A 21,886-nucleotide genomic window follows, 5' to 3' on the forward strand; every position below is an offset into this window, starting at 1 on the left:
TTGCTTGACTCTGGTGGCTCTACTCGCAACAAGAAAACAGCATGTGGTCATGTGTTCTGAGACATGAGAGAGAAATCCACTGCAAATAAGAAACAACTCCACAAAATGAGTAGTATTAGTAGTTTTAATTTATTTGATGTTTCCTGAGTAAAATCTTGCGTAAAGCCTAGCAAAGAAATTTTGACATTTTAATTTCTTTGTGTTTTTTGTTTAGGTCAGCAATGGATTCTTCACCTGGGGAAGTAACCTGTCCACGCTGTCGGACATCAACATCTGCATCCCCACAGGTAGGACCAACCCTTCCACCAGCTGTATCACACTGGCTCCGGTGGTAGAGGGGTCGCCTACCAATTAGGAGATTGGGGGTTCGGTCCCAGGCCCTGCAGTCCCATGTCAAGGTGTCCCTTGGCAAGACACTGAACCTTGAATTGCTTTGGTTCCTTTACTATGTTAAAGCGCTTTGAGTAGTTGTTGTTAGCATTAGAAAAGCGCTATATGAATACAGTTCAATTTACTTAATTTAAACAATTTGTAGGCACGGTTTGCAAAGCATGCATTGCTAATTTTAACTCTTTGACAACATTGATGCTAATGCTGCCTGAATATTAGTATATAATATAATATAATAACAATATCCAGATAGTATGGGCTACACTATATGACAAAAATGATCGAGTGTGAGGTTGTGTAATTGAGAAAACGAATGATGGAATGTAAAGAGCTGTTGGCCTTGCCTTAATTTTAGAAACCGTATCAGCTTTTCAGTCTCCTGCTGCCTATGCATTAGCGATGAGCAACATGCTCTCAGGCTTGCAGCGATGAAAGACCAAGTCTCAGGAGTCTAGTCATGTTGAGGAGGCGGCCAACAGATTGGCCGTGCAGAATATCACACACTCGCATCTTCCCCTGGGAAGTGACTAGCTTGCTATCCTTGTCATGCTACTAATAAGCCAAACAGGATCTGCCGTTCTGCCAAGTTCAGGGGGGGGGGGGGGGGGGTGTGTGTGTGTGTGTGTGTGTGTGTGTGTGTGTGTGTGTGTGTGTGTCATCTTCAAGGGACAATTGTATGCTTTTGTTATACTTTAGAGCTTCAAAGATTAATCAAGTAGATGTCAACTATTAAATTATTCTGCAACCATTTAGATAATCAATTGCAATTAATCAATTTAAGTCATTTTTTTATGAATAAAAGTAAGAAATTCCCTAATTCCAGAATCTTTAATGTGAAAACTTTCTAGTTTCTTCCATTCTCTGTTCTCTCCAACACTCACTTTACGCTCTGTTCTTGCGTATGTCAAGTAAAAAACGCATGTTCATTTTTCATCTTAAACTTTAATTCTTTATCAGAGATTGGTCAACGTTGCTGTAGAGCATCGCTACTCATCAAGCTTTATTTTTTAAGCTTTTATTTACAGAATACAATACGGTGATATGATCATGCAGTCAATACTGATATTTCACAGATACATTAAAAACAAGCAGGGCTATAACACAACCCCATGTCTTGCTTATTACTAATAATTAATATATTTTTTAAATTACCCAAAACGGCTCCATTAAAACATGGAAATATAGAGATTTTTTCCTCTTCTCCCAGACTTACTCCAAATAATTGGCTAATTTATGTCTATGTTTTACATGTGAACAGCCATCTCAGTCTTTAAGCATGATCCATATTTTCCAAATAAATCTCTGCTTTATGTTTAGTCATGACAGATTGATAAGCATCAGCACTTTTCTGACATGCGACTCCACTTTTAGGTCACAAAATTCTCACGACCCCAACGTGCAGTTGGCAAGTTATTGTTATTGGACATAATTGTGTATTCTGTTTTTGAAAGCATGGATAAACTATGTACAAATAACAATATCATTAGCTTTTAAAAAATTTAATTTTGAATTAATAAGTCCATTTTGAATGTGCTGTCTTAAATATCTGCGACCCAATCACATGGCCCCACATAGGATCCATCCCGACCCAAAATTTGAGAAATATTGGATGAATATTTATATATATAAATATATTACATCACAGCAGGACATCACACAATAACATTCCCCACCTTTTCTTTGTGTTCAGGCCAGCTGACAATGATTGTGGGCCAGGTGGGTTGTGGGAAGTCCTCCCTGCTGTTGGCTATGCTTGGCGAGATGCAGACCATCGGCGGAAGAGTCTACTGGAGCAAGTAAGACATCACAACAACACGTTATGGATCACAGTGTGTCATGGCGTATGCAGGGATGTGCTCTGGTGTTACTTACTGGACCCAAACCAGTAGTTCTAGCTGTACTTTAGGTAGTGATGTTTGGTTTACTCCAGAAGGACGATTGAAGATGGTGAATACACAAGTACAGTGTCGCTTTAAGATTCAAAGTGTTCATATTATGATCATTTTAAGGTTCATAAATTGTATTTAGAGGTTGTTCCAGAATTGGTTTATATGTTTTTTCACTTCGTAAACCTATTACATGCACAAAAAAGATAAATAACACAAAAAGGAAAGGGTAAAAGACAAAAAGCTTAACATGAGCACTAAGTATTTTATCTTGTTATTTCTTTGTCCTTTTGTGTAACAGCCTTTCTTAAAAAGGAGTATGACATTTGTTGTTTGCAGTCCCAGCCTCTCAGACATACTATAGAATCCCTTTTTCATCATAGTTTCCATAACTATACAATGTTGGCCAAGGCCTTCTTCGTTTTTAATAATAATAATATACATACATACATACACATATACTCATTTTTTCCTCCTGTTCGGTATTCTATCACATTGTTTCTATTTAAATTTTTCTATTTTATTTGTGCCACTTCATTCAACATGACAACATGCATTGTATTTAATTAAATTTTTTCTTATTTCAGTGTTTACAAAGATGCATTTTTCTACACACATCTGGGCACACACAGTACTTCTTTTTTAATTAGAAGTGATTGCAAGATAAGGGAAAAGGCTTACTATTAACTGTGTATGGTATGATATTACTTATTATATTGTCTTGTTTTTGTGAGACTCTCATTTTGAGAAATAATGCCAGGAACTAATCATTTGTCTATTAGCATTATCAAGTGTCCAAGAACAGTTTTCTGTATGATTTAATTGTTCTGCTCTGATGGTTAGAACAATATTGAGTGCCAGTTTGGGTGACAGTCTGGTTCGATTGCAACAGACACATTAAATGTCACAATACCTACAGCCACACACATAAGCATTATCAGCTGGTTAGCTTAGAAACACCCAGTTGAACTCGTTAATCACACCACTAATAACGCCCAAAATGATACCAAACTTCCACAGTTGTACAAATAAGATATGTACTCATAAACCGATGGATTGGAAAGTTTTACGTACACCAGGAGTTTATTTAAATACCACTTGCCTGCTGGCTCCGGCTGTCTGCTAATACTGCTACCGGCAGTAAGATGAGTGCTTATGAACGTCTTACAATTACACCCAAAAGAGATGTGCGTACATGTATGTGTTGCATTACTGTCCGAAGTTGTTGTCACACCTTGAGGAAACGGGCTATAAAAAGTAAAGACGTGTGGGGAAAAGTGTTTTTTGTGAACCCGTGTGCCAAAGACAACCCCCCCTAATGGTAAATGTCCATATTAGCGTTCCAGCATTGCACACTAGTGGGCTTGCCACAGGCAGATATCAATTTCTCTTCACTGACCACGGTCAAGCAAAGAACACAGGCGACACCCCCTGAAAACGGAGATGCTTGCACCTGATTGGATGAACGTGTCACGTGGGGCTGTCCACTCCCGGATTTAAAAATATATATATAGAGTTTCTGAAAACATTTCATCACTTGTTTACATCCCATGCTTAAAGATCCTATCCTAATCCACAAACACAGAACCTGTAGATTAGTTTTGCACATCTGTATCGTAAGAGAATCTGTAGCCTCCAGGGCTGCACACTGGTCTTTGCTGTGTGTGTGTGTGTGTGTGTGTGTGTGTGTGTGTGTGTGTGTGTGTGTGTGTGTGTGTGTGTGTGTGTGTGTGTGTGTGTGTGTGTGTGTGTGTGTGTGTGTGTGTGTGTGTGTGTGTGTGTGTGTGTGTGTGTGTGTGCGTGTGCGCACATATGCACCTCTGTGCCTCTGTTCATGTGACTGCACGTACAGTATATATGAATGTATGTGTGTGGTTTCTTTCTCTTTACCTCCTGCCTTCTTGCCATATCAGGCTGCCTGATAATGAGACGGTCCACGAGGGGAACATCAGGTACTTTCTCTCTGGTCCCTTCTTTCTAAAACATAATCATTTACACAGTCTGTAAACATTCATCCTTACTTTTGTTCCATTCATCTGTTTTGTCTGATTTACAATGATGTAATATGTCAAGTGGAAGTAGCTTAAAACCACTTGTGCCAGAAGTCCCGGAGCAGATGGAAAGAACATACTGACCCGTGGTTCTCTACAACTCCCGATGATCTAAAGCCATTACAGGGATAGTTTGGATCTTTTGAAGTGTGGGTGCTTAATCATAGTCAGTATGATATCTACAGTGGAGGGCGGTCGGCACGCCGCTGTAACTCTCAACTAATCAGTGTCTGGTGAGAAGCTGATTTACTGGTCGCTATGGGCGTGGTTTGGGTGTTTGTAGTCTATATCAACGACGTTTCATTTCTGGGATTGTTAAGGTGCCGCCGGAAATTCCTCCGGATGTCTGTCTTTTTTGGCCGGCTGTCCATCACCTTCTGCTTTCTTTGTGTTGAAATTTTAACCTCCGGTGAATTTCTGAGGACTATGGTTACCTGCTCCTCAGATCTCTCGCAGCGGTACGCCAGCAACTACCATATTCTGCGATGCAAAATTAGTGTGTTTTGTCAATGAAGTCTGGTGGATTTGAAGAGAGCCTAGATCGATATAATGGCAATAGTTTTTTGGAATTATTGTTAATATAGCGTACACTTAAACTGATTTTCTTTTAGGTTCCTAAAATAGTTTTTGTTGTGTTTCCCCATCTGCTTCTTCAAACCGAGGGCATGCTGACCTCCATCTACTGTAGGATATGCAACTCATAAAACCAGAATTCACAAGATCCAAACTATTCCTTTAAGTAAAATAGCATTTACTGATGTGACACTTTCTATCTGTTGAGGGTTTAATAGTCAGCTAAAGACGTTTTAATAGTCAGGAATACACCCAGAAGTTTACATTAGTTCTTAGCCAGTTGGTGTTTACAGTATAGACGTCTACAGTATGTCATTTATATATTACATATATATAGTTCACTAGTTACGTTTACATATTCTTCATAAATTCTGGTCATTTGAAAAAAAAGGAAGCCACCAGAGCAGCGCACCACATACAGTACATTTGTAATTTCCAATGAGGTCTAGAGGTGTTATCTTAAACATCTCAAAACTCTGCAGGCCTCCCGAATATACTTAATCCTTTAACCCAGGACATAATTATTACACACACATCGTCATGCTCCTAATGTGAAATGGGACATTGTCGAAGAAGCCACAAAACCTAATTATCACAGACAGACAGTGACCGCATCACTTACAGGGCTCGTCTTCTCTGGGTGGAGAGGTTAATTTGATTAACAGTTGGCAGGCTAACATCATGTCTTCATGATCTGGGGTTTGGCGTGAAAACAAGTCTCTGTCTCTTCCATTTTTTTTGTGCCCGTCTTCCTCCCTCCTCCCTCTGTCCTCTCTTTCAACAGAAAAGTTTCTCTCAGCTGTCCCTGTCTCTTTCTCTTTTTGCCATCTTTTGCCATCACATGTTTCCACTCATACACATACATGTACACAGTTGATTGCAGTCGACTCATTCTGACACAATGACGTGACTTTGACAGTTGGTCAGAGACAGAGGAGTCTGGCGAAGACATCAGGAGGTAGACCTTCTTCGCCTTGTCTTCTGAAGTTACCCTTTAATCCCTCCTTCACCCTTTTGCTGTCTCCTGATTTAATTCCTTTTTTGTAGTCTTTACGCTGCCTCTCTCAGAAGAAAGTACTGTTTTCCACTGCAGTATTCCAGGCTGGGTTGTTCCTGGACACATACTGTACATACGGACCGGATTAGTTTAACAGATTACTTAAAGTGGAGTATAGTTTATTCTAAAGTTGTAGTCTTTTTTTCTTTCCTTTCTTAATTATTTGTTCATAGTGCAATACAAATAATCAACATGAGAATACATATGAGGCAATACAAGAAAAAGGTGGAAACTAGACTAATCCAAACAGTGAAAAATAAAAAGAAAGACACGAAAGATCAAAAGATGAGGGCATACTATTTAGCTTAGGCAATGTTTGTGTAATACGCCTTAAGTCTTAGTCTTAATTTGTAGTAACTTTTTGAAGCTTTGTAATACTGATAATAGGATATACATGTAAATATTGATGTGTAATATAATAAACTGTATTTATATGCCAACCTTTTATACGCAAAAAGCAGCTCAAAGGGGTTTTCAAAAAAAGAAAAGAGTAGTCAATTAAAACAACAGTTGAAGTATACAATTCAAAAAAGGAAGGAAGTACAATATTAAAGAGTCAAACAATAGTTCTCTTTACTTTATAAAGAGTGTTTGCTTTTCTATGTTTATCAGCATTATGTTAACATGTGTTCAGGAACGACTGCCTCAGCCTTTAGAGTGTGCTACCTCCTTCATTGTGTTGCTCTTCTCCCATTGAGATGATTATTAGTGTTGTTCCATCTGATCCCGGTATGGTTTGTGCTTTTAATGCTGGGAGTCCAATTGTCCTTGCTCAAACAAACATGCTCATAGATGTTTTATTTATATTTTATATATATATATATATAGATAGATAGATAGATATTTTAGAGATATCTATACATACACACATCATAGCCCTTTCTCAAATGTAACACACACAACACACACACAATGTAACAAGTTTGTTTTAATGTTTATCAGTTACTTTTCCAAAAGATTTTTGCAAAATCTACGTGAGCCCATCTTTAATTCGGCATGAGTGCAACTCACTGTAAAGTTGTTCAAAAAGAAAAGAATATATGTCACTTTTAAAGCTGGTTTGCCTGTTATCCCAAAACAGTGTTGCAGAAGCACAGGAGTTGAGTTCTCAGTAAAACAAAGTTATGACTGTTGTGTTAACTCCATGTTAATTAATCTCAGCAGAAAAAGCCAATTTGCCTTCAAAGTTATAATATGAGTGGTTGCTGAGAGACAAGGAACAGACAGTATCCTTCGTTCATGGACTCACTGCGTCGCTGCAGAATAAATACATTGGGAAACACTCAACCCTTTAATAATAATTTTAACAAGTTGTAATACTGCACAGATTTTATATGTAAGTGACAAAAGGTCATCATTTTATATTAAAGGGAAATGTCATCAAGTCTGTTCTAACCGGATAAAAACAGCTGTGTAACATTAAGTTTGCATAACGGTCACATTGTACATGTTAGAATACTTTTAGAGACATCTATTTCAATTTCTCTCTGTTTTTGACAGAGGGTCACACTTCGACTCCCAGCAACAGTTGTTGTTGTTGTTGTTGGTCTTGTTGATGTTTTTATACATGTTCCTGTCGATGGTGTTATCAGTGATTTTGCTGTTGTTGGTGATTTGCAGCTCCTCATTAACCCAATCCATGATCAATTTAAGCTCTCATTTCTGACCAAATATTTTGCGGTGGAGTTTCACATAATCTTCCCTCTCGTCCCCTTTTCTTTCAATGTCTGTGTCGCATGTATGAAGCTGGTTAGAATAGGAGTACTGACCTGGTAACAGCTTTCCTCCTTAATAGTTTTAGGCAAGCTCTCAAGCAAGTAATGGAGGTAGTAGCCATTGTCTAATTTGCAGAAAGTATTGTGGGACTACTGAGATATTTAAGGCTGTGAGGATGGGGAGAATTGCGGAAAGATAAAATAGATATGATGGCAAAGTATTAACTTGTGTTTACTTGTGTTCACCGGCATTACAGGGACACACATTAAAATCAACAAATATATAAAGCACCAGTTTAACAACATCTATGCAATGGTAGAGAGTTTATGGACTTAAATTAAAATCATTGCATTTTATTCACTCAAAAGTCTCAACTATGTTGTCAGTTTGCTGTTTATCACTTTTTTAATAATCTTATTATCCAGTAGATGTTATCAAAATTCGACCCTTCTCATTATCTATTTTTGTTTTCCACGTCACATTGAGAATGAATTGGGCACAAGAGGAAAAAAATGAAAGTGTCTCACGGAGTTAGGCAAAAAGAAGATATTGCTCTTGCTCTTAAAAAAGGGATTCCATCATGTGTAGAAAAGCTTCTTTCACCTGAAATTAAACCTGTATTTTAAAGTTATATAGTTGTTTAAAATATTATCACAAATTCACTGGTTAGCTTTAGTCACAGTGATTGTTGTTCCAATAAAGAAACTGTATTTAGTAAATGAGCAATCTTTAAAAAGTAAATATCAGAGGAAAGAAGCAGCTGTGTGTAGATCAGTACTCCTGCTCTTTAAAGCTTTATGAATACAGGACTTGTATTTCTTACATGCCTGTTTGCCTTCTGTTCCCCATGATGCATCACAGCAAGAACAGATACTCTGTGGCCTACGCTACCCAGAAGTCCTGGCTGCTCAACGCGACGGTGGAGGAGAACATCACGTTTGGCAGCCCGTTCAATAAACAGAGGTAAAAAGAAAACACAGCAGCGCAATTACAGCTAATTACAGGAGTACTGAGTTGTTGTTGTTTTTTTTGCTTTTATAAAATTGTTATGTTATAAAATGAAGTTGTAACTACCTTACATTTCCACTGCAGTTTTTAAACTAATAATAATAATAATAATAATTCATTTTATTTGGAGGCGCCTTTCAAAAGACCCAAGGTCCCCTTACGTTAGCTAAAACAAACAATAATATATATACTGTATATATGATAAAACAGTAAGACGGGCAATAATGAAGCAAAACACCACAGAACAAGAGACAAATGTTACACTAGGGCTGCACGATATTAGGAAAATATCTAGTTTTGACTGATACTGAGATATGATACATGATAATAGAGGGAATTATCATTTTGTATCAATATTCTAATTTTCATTCAAAAATTACGATAACTGAAAAATGTATGACTTTGGCAAGGAACTGTAACCAACAAAGATTGTTTTCTTTAGTCTGTGGATAGGATTTGTAGACCAGGCATCGCTGCAGCACCACAACACTTTCACAGTACATTCAGAAAGGTTTGACACATGTTTTGCCCCCCCCCACCCCCCGAAAGGATTTTGCAGTTGTCCATATTGCACGATTTCCATAAAATTGTGATTAATTGAGCAGTCCTATGTGACACTAGTTAAAACAATTCGGTACTGGAACAGGGAATCAGTGCATTTCATGAATTATAAATTATAGGGAGTAAGCCAGTTCACACTAGGTAGTCCATAAAGTCACTGTACCACCACCACCTCCTCCTCCTCTTCCTCCTCCTCCTCCTCCTCCTCCTCCTCCTCCTCCTCTTCCTCCTCCTCCTCCTCCTCACATAATCAACTGCTCTCAACACCAGTGGTGCTGCTGGAAGTAGGAAGACATCTTCTCTGATCTCTGAAGTTCTCCTCTGATCTGTAGTTTATTTGAGATCATGGCGTATATGTTGTGTTTTTCAGGTACAAGACCGTGATAGACGCCTGCTCTCTGCAGCCAGACATTGACCTGTTGCCATTTGGAGACCAAACTGAGATCGGAGAGAGGGTGTGCACCTTCTATGTTTTATTCATTGTTAAAGCTATAGTGCGTAGTTTCTAATCGCTGCTCGAGCTGCAGCGCACGAATGTCGCCGGACGACACCATTTCCTAAACATAGCCATACTGAGCAATACAGAGAGAGTTTTGTGGAACTGATAGGCTTAATTAGCTTTGTGTCAACTCATTTGGAAATGGCTTGAATGTAAGAGACATTCATTCATGTGAAATTGTTGCACACTATAGCTTTACATGCACATTTAGTGTGATTAAATTAATTTGCAGTGTCTTTCAAATCAACCCTGAGAAGTTGGTGTCTTTCAAACCTCTGCAAAGATGGGACATTTGGGATCTTTCTTACTTATTTCTCTGAAATATACTGATGTTGTTTTGTGCTGCTGTGATTCAGGGCATCAACCTGAGTGGAGGACAGAGACAGAGAATCTGCGTGGCCAGAGCTCTCTACCAGAACACCAACATCGTCTTCCTGGTGAGCTAAACCTTAAAAACAAACACAAGGATTGGAAATACTGGTGTGCTTCGTCTCTAATGAATGTGCACTAACGCATTTAAATAAAGGAATCTTCAATGATAATGATGATTTCATGATTTTCTAAGCACATTTTAACATCAAATGCTTTAAGTATTACAACGGTTTGAATAGCGGAATTAGATTAAAGTCCACCAGAAGGTAACACCCTTTCATACCCTAACGCTGCATTTCTTTATGATTGACTGTATGATACAGCACATAGTACGTGTTGACCTTTGGGACAAGGAGGTGTCGGTCTCCTACTCTCTCTGCTGTGCTGTCATGTGTTTATCTTTCCGAATAGTTGCATCATTTCCTGTTGCCACCGCAAGCTTTAATTGGTTATCGAGCATACCTTCCACATTAAAAGCTATCCGTGTCATTCTTTTATACGCGCATCACACTCACTGTGATGTCTGGAGTGGTCATTTGTTAAAACTGTAACGTATATTGAGGAGGGAATGTTTTCTTTAATTAAAATCCTTTCACTATGCAAGTGCAGCTCCTTGGGCTTCTCATATCTGATTTCAGGATAGAATTATGTAAAATCATAAAATACATCAAGGCATCAACTCTATTAGCACTCGATCAGGACCTTAGGCATACTAGAGGCGCACGTGCGTGCTTCAATGGGAATCCTTAAGTGAACTGAACTATAACACTGACCCCCCTAGCAAGACAGACATTTAAAGAATAAAACAGATTTACACATTACGAGTGTGTCAACAGCATATCATAAAGTGAATATAAACAGTTGGAGGAAATCATATTATTCCATTTTTCCGCTGGAAAGAGGGTATTTTCATATAACTGGGCTGTCAGTGTATTCACTTTAATGGCTTACACATTTTGGAAGTTGGGGTTTAATGACCAGAGAAAACAGAGAAAGATAGACAGCAACTTTATGTGACAAAAAAAAAAGGTTTGAACAGTAATAGTCATCATGCAGTCTTTATCTGTGTCAGTTGCGAGGATCTATCTCCGTCTTGTGTCTCGCAGGACGATCCCTTCTCTGCGCTGGACATCCACCTCAGTGATCACCTCATGCAGGAAGGAATCCTCAAGTTTCTGCAGGATGACAAACGGACTGTAGTCCTGGTCACCCATAAACTGCAGTACCTCATACATGCAGACTGGGTAAGAATCTTAACCCCCCCCCCCCACACACACACACACATTTAGGGAGCAATATTTATTTCTGTCAAGCCTCAGCTTCCTTTTTTGTGTGTCTTGTCCAGATTATAGCAATGAAGGATGGCTCTGTGCTGAGAGAGGGAACTCTGAAGGACATTCAGACTCATGACATTGAGCTTTATGATCACTGGAAGACCCTGATGAACAGACAAGACCATGGCCTGGAGAAGGTATGTGACATGGTATTAATTTAGGATGCAGATAACAGCATCTCCTCCAATTCTGGTCACTGGGCGCACGCTACCAACAATGTTTATTTTTAAGATTTTAGTATTATTTGCACCATAAAAAGACATGTAGAAAGGTTTTAGGCCGGCCTTCATGTTACTGTAAGTCCATTTTAATAGACAACTAAATTGTATACAATAAATGTAGTAGGGGGTCCCTGCTACGTCTCTTTTTCAGCTAAGGGGTCCTTGGCCTGAAAAAACATCAAAGACCCCTGCCTTCAAATAATCTGGCTTTCATTAAACTATGAAGCCAGTGTTTTAACCACTCAGTGTGAGTCCATTTAATGACACAAACAGCCTAAAGCTTTATTCTGTTACTAATGAAATGGCTGTCTCATGTCTCTACATGCAGGACGTGCAGCAGGACAGCCAAACAACACTCGAGAGGAAAACCCTGAGGAGAGCTTTCTACTCCAGAGAAGCCAAGAACCAAATAGACGATGAGGACGAAGGTAAAGGATTCAGCACTTTTTTAAAGTCATTCTTTGAGACCAACTGAAAGACTTGCTCAAATATTTAATGAGAGGTTGTCAAAATAAGTTTTGAAAAAAAGAAAAGACAACGGTTAAATCTTGTTTTCTGTGTTGTTTGATGGAATGACATGTCATGTCTGATACCTTCTTTTTCATCCTACCAGAGGAAGAAGAGGAGGAGGAAGATGATGATAACATGTCCACAACCACCAACCGAAGATCTAAGATCCCATGGAGGGTAATCCATCCGTACAGCCGCACACTAGTTCTCCATAGATCCATAGATAGAACCTTGATTGTTATTTTACAAGTGCATATTGAGACTTATATATGTATATATACATATATACACCTTTTTTTTTAAGAACTGCAAACCCTACCTAACCTAACCAGCTAACTCATTCCCTTTTTCCCTGAATCTAAAAGAAAGTTTTATGTTTTCTTACAAAATGTTTTGATGCACAACTACAACAACTTTTGAACATACATGTTAAACCAGAACATTTCCTTAGGGTTAGGACTATTTTGCAGCTCCCCCCTTCGCAGCGCTGTGGAGGAAGGTCTGGCAATGCGAGACTAGAACAAAATCAGGTTTATAAAGGCTACGAAATGGGAAAAGCAAGCACATTTATTAATTAATATACTGTGTGTATATATACATACATAAATATAATAACAATAGTTGTTGTCATATTTTGAATCTGCCCTTTTATTGGTCGATCTGTGAAGCTTCCTTCATCTCCTCAGGTGTGCTGGTGTTACATGTCCTCCGGTGGGTTCTTTATGGCCCTCCTGATGGTGTCCTCCAAACTTCTCAAACACTCTGTCATTGTTGCCATTGACTACTGGTTGGCCATCTGGACCTCCTCCAAAACCAACCAGAGTGCGGGAGCAGGACCAGACGCGTCCAATGGAACCAGCCTGGTGGACGGTATCGGTGGCAACTCTACGCTGCCCACGCCTGGTACTCTGCAGGTGGAGGTAGACGGTTTCTCACATGGGTTTTCCGATACAGATTTTAGATCCTAACCCTAATTGTCGTTATTTACTTAAAGCTCTAGTGCGTAACTTTTTGATAGCAATGATCGTCTGTTACATTCAAGCAGTTGCCATATTAGTTTCTACAAAGCCAATTAACACATTTCAGGATTGTGCTTCTGCAGACTATTGTGCGCAGACACTCAACTTTAGATAATTTACAGTACTGCTTCTGAAGAGTCCATTATGGTTTTTTAATCCTCCGTCTCCTCCTTGGCTACTAGCAAGTGCGTGGAAGGAGGGTGCGTGTATCATGGGGACCCGCCAACAGTTCTGTTGTCATTCCTCATCAGGGAGACAGAAACTATGCCCTAAAGCTTTAATAATTTTTGAGAATTTTAAAGTTTTTTTTAAAGTTAACATAAAAATAAAAGATAAATGATGGAATTTACATACTTTACCAAGAGAGATTTCTACATAGCTACTCTCTCAAAATAGCACAGGTTTGCAATATATCCTACATATTATAAAAGCAATAAAAACAATCATTTATCACTTTTTTAACCATTAGAAAAAAAGACACAATATAAATGATATATAAAATGGAAAACTAATAGCATGTAATCCTATGCCATTAACAAATAGGCTTGAATTTCACAACTTCAGTGAATTGTGAAATAATGTTGAGACAAAATTAAACATAGGGAATTATGTACTTTGGTATGAATTTAAAGGGAATCGAGTTGTTAAATTGGTACCTTTCCAGCAAATGAATTCCACTAATTTGCCTCTTATTGAGTCTTTTACTCAGTGCACACTTTATCTACAGTCAGGCGTACAATCAAACAAATATGGAGAATAAAGTTTAAATATGAGTTTAAACGTAAGTTGGTGTGTGTGTGTGTGTGTGTGTGTGTGTGTGTGTGTGTGTGTGTGTGTGTGTGGTTTAGAAACTCTTGTCACCAACTCAAGTAATAACTGATTATTACTGATCAACAAAACCCTAAAATCTGAATATTATAGGCGTTTTTAATCTGTAATAATCCCCTTAAATTTGTCCTTTAAAATTTAAACTTCTGCGTGTGCGTGTGCGTGTGCGTGTGCGTGTGTGTGTGTGTGTGTCCCAGGACGACTCCTACAACCTGCCAGTGTTCATCATCCTGTGTGCGGCTGGAATCACGTTATGCCTCATCACTTCTCTCACCGTGGAGTTTCTGGGTCTTTCTGCAGCCACCAACCTGCACCACAATCTGCTCAACAAGATCATCCACGCGCCCATCAGGTACACACACACACACACACACACACACACACACACACACACACACACACACACACACACACACACACAGCTAGCCCGACTTAGTCCACACCGTAAGCTCTGCATCTTGTCTGGTTATATTTTGGTACAAAGGTTTAAGGGTAAACCATCAGACTTGTCTTAAAAAAGGATAAAATACAGTAAAACTAGCATTTCAAAGATCAGTCCTCTCTTCAAGGAAACACTTGTTTTCAATAATGCAACAATATTGTGAAGTTGAATTGGTGCTTTCACAATATTTGTACTCAACGAGATTATGAATAATCATCAGTAATGTGGAAATAATGACGTTTAAGTGGGTAAAGGCAATTAATAGAACTGCCAGAACAGTCTGATAAATTCTGAAAATAACATCACTTTACTGTAATGCAGCCTTTTAAACCAGGAAAAGACCACGGTGTCATGTTACAAAATCATAATCCAAAATTTAAGATGAAATCTCTCTTCATACGATATCTATGATGATAATATTGATATATAGAAGTCCTTCCTTATCCGGTGGACCTCACGGGAACACTGTTCCACAACAGATACAAACAGATACTATAGTTAGTTACATAACCTCTTTTATAAATGTCAGAGTGAATGTCGAAATCCCAACTGTGTAATTTAGATATTATTTGATACATTTCTTATCCTTTTCCTCAGGTTCTTTGACATCACTCCCCTGGGGCAGATCCTCAACAGATTCTCAGCTGATACCAACATCATAGATCAGGTGAGGAGATGACTTAAAAGGGGACATATTATGTTTTTCCGTAGTTTCTGTCATATCTACAATGTTATAATATTCTAAGACGGCCTTCTATAATTGGTCATCTGCTCCAGGCATACCGGAACTACTGAAGTGTTTTTTTTATGCTAGTGCTGTGTTAATATTGTTGCTTTTTCTCTCAGCATATTCCTCCAACACTGGAGTCTTTGACGAGATCCACGTTGCTATGTTTGTCGGCCATCGGGGTCATATCCTCCATCACTCCAGCTTTCCTGATCGCCTTGGTTCCCCTGGCTGTGGCCTTCTACTTCATCCAGAAGTACTTCCGGGTGGCCTCTAAGTGAGTCTGCAGTGTTTTTATTGCAGAAAGAGTGCATTGCTTTTGTTCTTTATATTCAAACAAAGCCGAGAACTAAGTTGGAAGCAGTGAATATTATATTCTTGCTGCAAGAAACATGAACTCTTGGATTTATGGGCACATTAAATCTAGGTAAAAATCAGTTTAAATTTAGATAGAAAGTCTTCTTCTGGAAGGACGACATTCAGAAAGCCATAACATTGGAAGATTGGAGTAGCATTTGTATTAAGGCTCAGGAACAAATCGTGAATGCAGTGCTTAGAGGGTAACTATGGTTTTGTGTCTAAGTGACTGATGGAAACAACAATCTTTGACATTGGTAAAGTATAAAGATTGCTGCAGTTGTCAGTGGCAAACCAGGCTAAAGTGGAAGTTAATGGGGACATTTTGCAGCTTGTATTTACCTTCACAAAAGTGCTTGTTTTGTCACTGACAGTCTCAGATTAATTTTCCAGGTGTCTGACAACATTATGAAAAAGAATCACTTCAGAGATAGACCTTTAAAACCTCTTTTGAGACTTTTCTCTTTAACCAGAAACAGCTCTGAAGTTGCTAGTGCTAATCCCACCAGATGCATATTGTGAAAACACACGTTGTGTCTCTCCCAGGGACCTCCAGGACCTCGATGACTCCACACAGCTTCCTCTGCTCTGCCACTTCTCCGAGACCGCTGAAGGTCTAACCACGATAAGAGCATTCAGGTACAACACTAACACACCACACATGTGTGCGCACGCACACACACACATTTAGAGCCTGTCTGCACTGGACTTATTTCAGCCGTAGACACTTTTATGTTGTTGTTTTTTTCTGCGTAGCTGCAAAAACAAAGCACTTTTATATGCTTTGGGTCTATTTTCCTCCACCTTCCACATGTCACTACACAGGAAGTAACTGGTCAAGATGTTACATTCAGTCCCTGTTGGCTTATTGTATGCAAGCATGACCCCTGCATTCCCTCAAGCCTCAAGAGGTAATTAAGCTTTGAGCTTATTTACCTTTTCCAAGAAAGTTATGTTTTTGGTTTGTTTGTCTGTCAGCAGGATTATGGTACAACTATAAACCCAATTTCCATGACACTATGACACTCGGGGGGAGGCTATAGCATAGGCCAATGAAGAAGACATTACATTTTGGGTATCCACAGGGCTGATACACAAATTATTTTTCACTTTTGTTACCTTTGTGATTTGTGCTGCATTCATGTGTTGTCTGAATAATCAGATTTTTTTATTTTATGTCTCTGGTGCTTCCACACGCATACAAACTTGGATAAAAAACTATCCATTTTGTTTTGAGTGAGAAACGGTGTCTGAATGTCCTCTGCCTTTTTCTCTGGGGGAGTGCAATGCAATGTGCAAAAAGATGGTGTGTTTTGAAAATGAAACCAGGTAAACCTAGTCTGGTAAAACCTCTGAATACATTTATAAACATGAAAATGAGCAGAATATGGGCGCTTTTAAGTAAAAGTACTATTACTATGATGAACTTTTACTTAAAGTAAAAACAAAATGACCAGTTTAAATATCTACTCAAGTAAAAGTAAAAAGTAGCTCATTTAAAATTTACTCCGAATAAAAGTTACGTAGTTACTTTTTCACAGCAAGTGGAGATATACTTTTTAGTTTTATACCTATTTTAATATCTAAGCATGCTCAACCAGGTGAGCCAGGTGTGTCTCATGTTTGTAATTTTGTGTTTTTTATTGTACTGTTTTATGGCTTTCGTTTACTTTTAGGTGATATTCTTCACTGTTTTATGTTACTAGATGTAACAATGATAATCTGGGCTATGACGGAATATTAAACAATTGTTAGCCCAACAACATGTGTTTACAACAGCATGGCTAGCACCTACAACGGATGCTAAAGTTACCCACAATCCATCAGGTTAAGCTCAACTACGGCTATGGCAGTAGCCCAAAATACATATCAATAATTGTTTCGTCTTATTTGTAACAATTGTACTCCTGTGAAGCCCTTTGTGACTTTGTTAAAGGTGCTATAATGAATACAGTTACTATAGTACACAGAAGCATTCAGTATCTGCTGTAATAGCAGGTATATAGAGTCAGTAGCGGTCATATATAAAAGCTTGAGTTGTAGCCTGTGTTGTAGTTGTAGTTCTTGTAGCCTGTGTTGTAGTTGTAGTTCTTTTGGTGGAAGCAGCAGCTGCATCAGTATCTCTTTGTATTTCTGTCTTCAGCCTCTTTCCCATCGTCGGCGTAGTCCAACATTAAACAGCTCTCACGCTGTTTTTCTCCTCTCCTCCCTGAAGACATCCTCTCTCTCTCTCTCTCTCTCTCACACACACACACACACACAGTGAATCTGGTGTTGAGACAGATTCTTGGCAATCATGGGATAATTCCCATTATCATCATCCACTGGTCTCACTCCAAACCCAGTCTGGTTTAGATGGCGGTGACTTAGTACTGAACACAGACCATGATAAAACCATGTGATTTTATAGACTGAATACCAGTACAAATGTTTTATTCTTGTATTTGAACATTTGTTTGACATGTTTTTCTTCTGTAAACATTTTCCTATATCCTATTAGCACCTGTATTCACTATTGTATTTTAAACAGTATATGTACTTATAATCTGCGGTGAAATTAAAAGTACTAATACCACACATACCACACATAAAAATACTCTAAAGTAAAAAGTCCTGCATTGAAACTGTTACTGAAGTATAAAAGTAAAAAAAAAAAATTATGATCAGGAAAATGTACTCTAGGCTCTAATAAAAGTAAAAGTACTCCATGTAGAAAAATCCTCAGATTGTAGAAAATGGAAACAATCCAAACCGTTCGGTTAATTAAGTAATCATCTCATCATTTCAGCTGGACTAATAGGCCTTATTTTGTTGTGTAGTTTAATTAATGATCAAACATTATATGTATGCAAAAATCTTAATTTAAGTACCTAGTAAGTAAGTAAGTAAGTAAGTAAGTACCTAAGTACCTTCAATTTGTCCTTAAGTACAGTACTTGACTAAATTTACTTCCACCAGTGCTTATAACTCCATTTCACGTAATGCTTTGTGAGTTTATTGTTTTAAAACTTTAGCTTTGAGCCCAGATTTAAAAGAAATTAAAAAGTCTTAACATTAATCCAACCTAATATTAGCAAATATATGTCCCCACTGCTTACTGGCCTATAGGTAAGGAAGTCTCTAAAGCCAACCACAGACGCAGATAACCATGAGGATTCACTGTGCCACATGTATGTTTAACACTAAAACATGATTTATAAAATCATGCCAACAATTATTAGGCTGTTTTAATAGCTTAGTATTCTATGCACTAAAAAGGTCCAGTACGTATGAAGGCTTTAGGCCACCCTACATGTTATTGTAGGCCCAGTTTAATTTGCAACTTCACTTTATATACAATAAATGTAGTAGGGGGTCCCTCCTCCATCCCGCTTTCAGCTAAGGGGTCCCTGCCTTAAATAGCATTGAAGACCCCTGCCTTAAAATAATAGCAGAAATACTCTGCACCAGCGGCCATTTTCTAAAAGTGTAGCATTGACTGAAGCCAAAAACAACATTTGTCTTGCAATACCGTAGTAATATTAAAGAGAATAATTTGTTCTAATGAATTAAAGCGTTTCACAAAACCCCCCCAAAACAATGGGGAGTTAATAACATCTACATCAACATCATGGATTAAGGTGACTAGTCGCGTCAGCCCTAATGTATCGTGTATCTAACGTGTGCATTAAATGTGTGTTTCAGACACGAGGCTCGTTTTAAACAGCGAATGCTGGAGCTGACCGACACCAATAACACGGCCTACCTGTTTCTGTCTGCTGCCAACCGCTGGCTGGAGGTCCGAACGGTGAGAGACTATTTTATGATAAGTTCTCTCATAGATGCCGTAGAAGCAGATAATTGTATACAGTAAGTCACTTGTGTACATGTTTAAGGATGGCTGGACAAATACAAGTAAAAGCACATTCACACTCAAATGTTATGTTGTTGAAACTCTTGCAGCTCTTTAGTTTATTAGTGAACCTAGAGCTGTAAAAGTTATACATTGTGTTGCAATTAACAATACAGTTGTCTCTTTCCGTCAAATTTAAACACATTTATGTATTTATTTAAGTTTAGAATGAATCCTAGGACACATCTTTTGGTTATATCACTGTTTTATGACCCAGATAAAATAACGACATAGGTACACAGCCTATGAAGTAAAACACTCCTCTTTTTTAATCATGTAACATTGCATTTTTGTCTTAAATGAACACAAAACTCACAATTACCACCAAAAGTCATACCCCTTAGCACCTTAACTAATGTAGGCAATTAATTGCACTTAAACAAAGAAATGACGATTATGTTAAAAAGTTGCAATTAGACAATTATGTGATAATAGTTACAGGCCTTGGTGGACCTACATTCAAAAACTCAGCTCATATTTCATTTTGTATGATTATGCTCCGTGGGTAAACATCTCTTCTTCTTCTCTCCTTCTCTGTGCAGGACTACCTCGGGGCCGTGATAGTGCTGACAGCAGCCGGAGCCGCCATATGGAGTTTAAAATACGGCCTGTATTCTGGAGGCCTGGTGGGCCTCGGACTCACCTACGCCCTCACTGTGAGTTTAACTTTAAAGGCGCTAACGCACCAACCCGATTATCGTCCGTCAGACAGTCTGGCGAGGTCAGTGCCGTCGTCGGTTGGAGGATGCGTCAATCTTTGTCAGTCTGAAATGAAGACAGATTCAGCAACTGCGTGGCCTATTTCTCACTTAAAATGTTTTCAGAAACAGGTTTTGATGAACAATTTTCGTAAAACATGAGATCATATAACGAAGGAGCCTTCCTTATGGCCTGGCTTTAATATTCCGGAGAAGTCAGACCCACGTGTTGCGTTCTTCCAATTGTCGGCCGGTTTTTAATTTTTTGGGTGACAGTTCAGATTAGCCGTTTTACATCTCACACACTCGCAGATTGTAAAATCAAGTTGGCGTCGCTTCGGTGTGTTCAGAGGCCAACTGTCTTTTCTTCCGAATGTCTGCCGTTGGGTTGGTGTGTCAGAGCATTAAGGGTTCTCTGATTTTATCACACTGTCTTCAGTCAATCTGTCTACTTAAGTACCCGACGTCTTTCAGCTTGTGCTGCTTTGAGTGAGCGGTTATTTTAGACAAATGGTATTTAATTAATGTTGAAAGTTCAGTCTGGTGTGTTATAAAATGCCGACCGCACAAGTATTAACTGTGGCGACATTCACACTACTACATTTTTGTCTAAAAAATATCTTTTGGTACGTTCATGGTTCACGTCCACATTACTCAACCCAACCCCTAAAGCGGAGACATGTGGAAACACCACTGACACTGTTTTGGTTTGAAAAATCTGGGGTTTCTTTTGTGGTATGGGTGGGCTCAAATGGAGAAATGTGGAACCAATGATGCACGTCAGTCAGTCTTATCGGTTCGGTAGGCTGACGTAAAGCCAAGAACAACAGAATATTTTTTATTTTGTTTTATTTATTTAACCTTTATTTAACAAGGAGATTAAGAATATGTAAAAGATAAAAAATAAAACAAAGCATAGCTAAAAAAAATTGTTCTAGGAGATGGGTCAATCCCAGCTGGGTCCAGCCTAGTTTAATGATAGCCAGGCAGATTATTTTAAGAGGATGGAGGAATGAAGGGGTGACGTCAATTCAGGAGCTGGCTATTGAGATTGCTAGGATGGCACTGTGTGAAAAAATGTCATATATACGGTTTTCCAGATTGGATGTCCTGACTAGAAAATAGGAGAAGAACCTGAGCTTTCTGGAGGGCTCCAGGAAGCTTTGGGCTGGGGAGATGTGTGATGGGCTGATGGTGATGTCAGTTATACATGACATTTATGTGTTTATTTGGTTTATAATGTGTCTATTTCGTTATTGTCTTGTTGTATAGTCTTGAATATTGTAGTTGCTGTCCCATCTTTTCTTGGTTTTAGTCTTGGTAGAAAAAACAACAACAACAGCACTTAAAAAAAACGAGGTAATAACATTACATGTTTACATGGAAAGAATACAGAAAGAATCAGAAAGGGTTGATTTTTAAGACATAATACCTTATATTTTAAGCTTCTATGTGTGCTTGATGGGTACTTCAAAATGACAGAGAGCTTATTAGTAGGTTTACACTGTAGACATGAACATTATGTTAACAATGGAAACGTAATCCAGTCTCTTTGGATGTGACTGCTCAGGTCACCAACTACCTGAACTGGGTTGTGAGGAACCTGGCAGACCTGGAGGTCCAGATGGCAGCGGTGAAGAAGGTCAACAGCTTCCTCGGCACAGAGTCGGAGAACTATGAGGGGTCCATGGGTAAGCAGTCTTACAAATTATATATATATATATACACACACACACACACATACA

The 21,886-nt window shown here is 38.6% G+C and overlaps 1 protein-coding gene across 1 annotated transcript in view; it reads left to right on the forward strand.

Annotated features, from left to right (window-relative positions):
- The window catches only part of abcc9 (ATP-binding cassette, sub-family C (CFTR/MRP), member 9), a 63,084-nt gene that overhangs the window by 25,120 nt on the left and 16,078 nt on the right, over positions 1 to 21,886 (forward strand). Inside the window, exons 16-34 of the mRNA XM_034864115.1 lie at positions 215 to 287; positions 2,081 to 2,186; positions 4,190 to 4,228; positions 5,820 to 5,858; positions 8,535 to 8,636; positions 9,613 to 9,697; positions 10,098 to 10,178; positions 11,220 to 11,357; positions 11,459 to 11,584; positions 11,997 to 12,096; positions 12,282 to 12,355; positions 12,865 to 13,098; positions 14,223 to 14,377; positions 15,065 to 15,134; positions 15,314 to 15,471; positions 16,098 to 16,190; positions 19,236 to 19,338; positions 19,986 to 20,099; positions 21,712 to 21,832. Coding sequence (XP_034720006.1) covers positions 215 to 287; positions 2,081 to 2,186; positions 4,190 to 4,228; positions 5,820 to 5,858; positions 8,535 to 8,636; positions 9,613 to 9,697; positions 10,098 to 10,178; positions 11,220 to 11,357; positions 11,459 to 11,584; positions 11,997 to 12,096; positions 12,282 to 12,355; positions 12,865 to 13,098; positions 14,223 to 14,377; positions 15,065 to 15,134; positions 15,314 to 15,471; positions 16,098 to 16,190; positions 19,236 to 19,338; positions 19,986 to 20,099; positions 21,712 to 21,832 — 2,011 coding nt within the window. The remainder of the gene's footprint in view (positions 1 to 214; positions 288 to 2,080; positions 2,187 to 4,189; positions 4,229 to 5,819; positions 5,859 to 8,534; positions 8,637 to 9,612; positions 9,698 to 10,097; positions 10,179 to 11,219; positions 11,358 to 11,458; positions 11,585 to 11,996; positions 12,097 to 12,281; positions 12,356 to 12,864; positions 13,099 to 14,222; positions 14,378 to 15,064; positions 15,135 to 15,313; positions 15,472 to 16,097; positions 16,191 to 19,235; positions 19,339 to 19,985; positions 20,100 to 21,711; positions 21,833 to 21,886) is intronic.

The sequence above is a fragment of the Etheostoma cragini genome, chromosome 23, assembly GCF_013103735.1.
Source record: "Etheostoma cragini isolate CJK2018 chromosome 23, CSU_Ecrag_1.0, whole genome shotgun sequence".
Taxonomy (NCBI): domain Eukaryota; kingdom Metazoa; phylum Chordata; class Actinopteri; order Perciformes; family Percidae; genus Etheostoma; species Etheostoma cragini.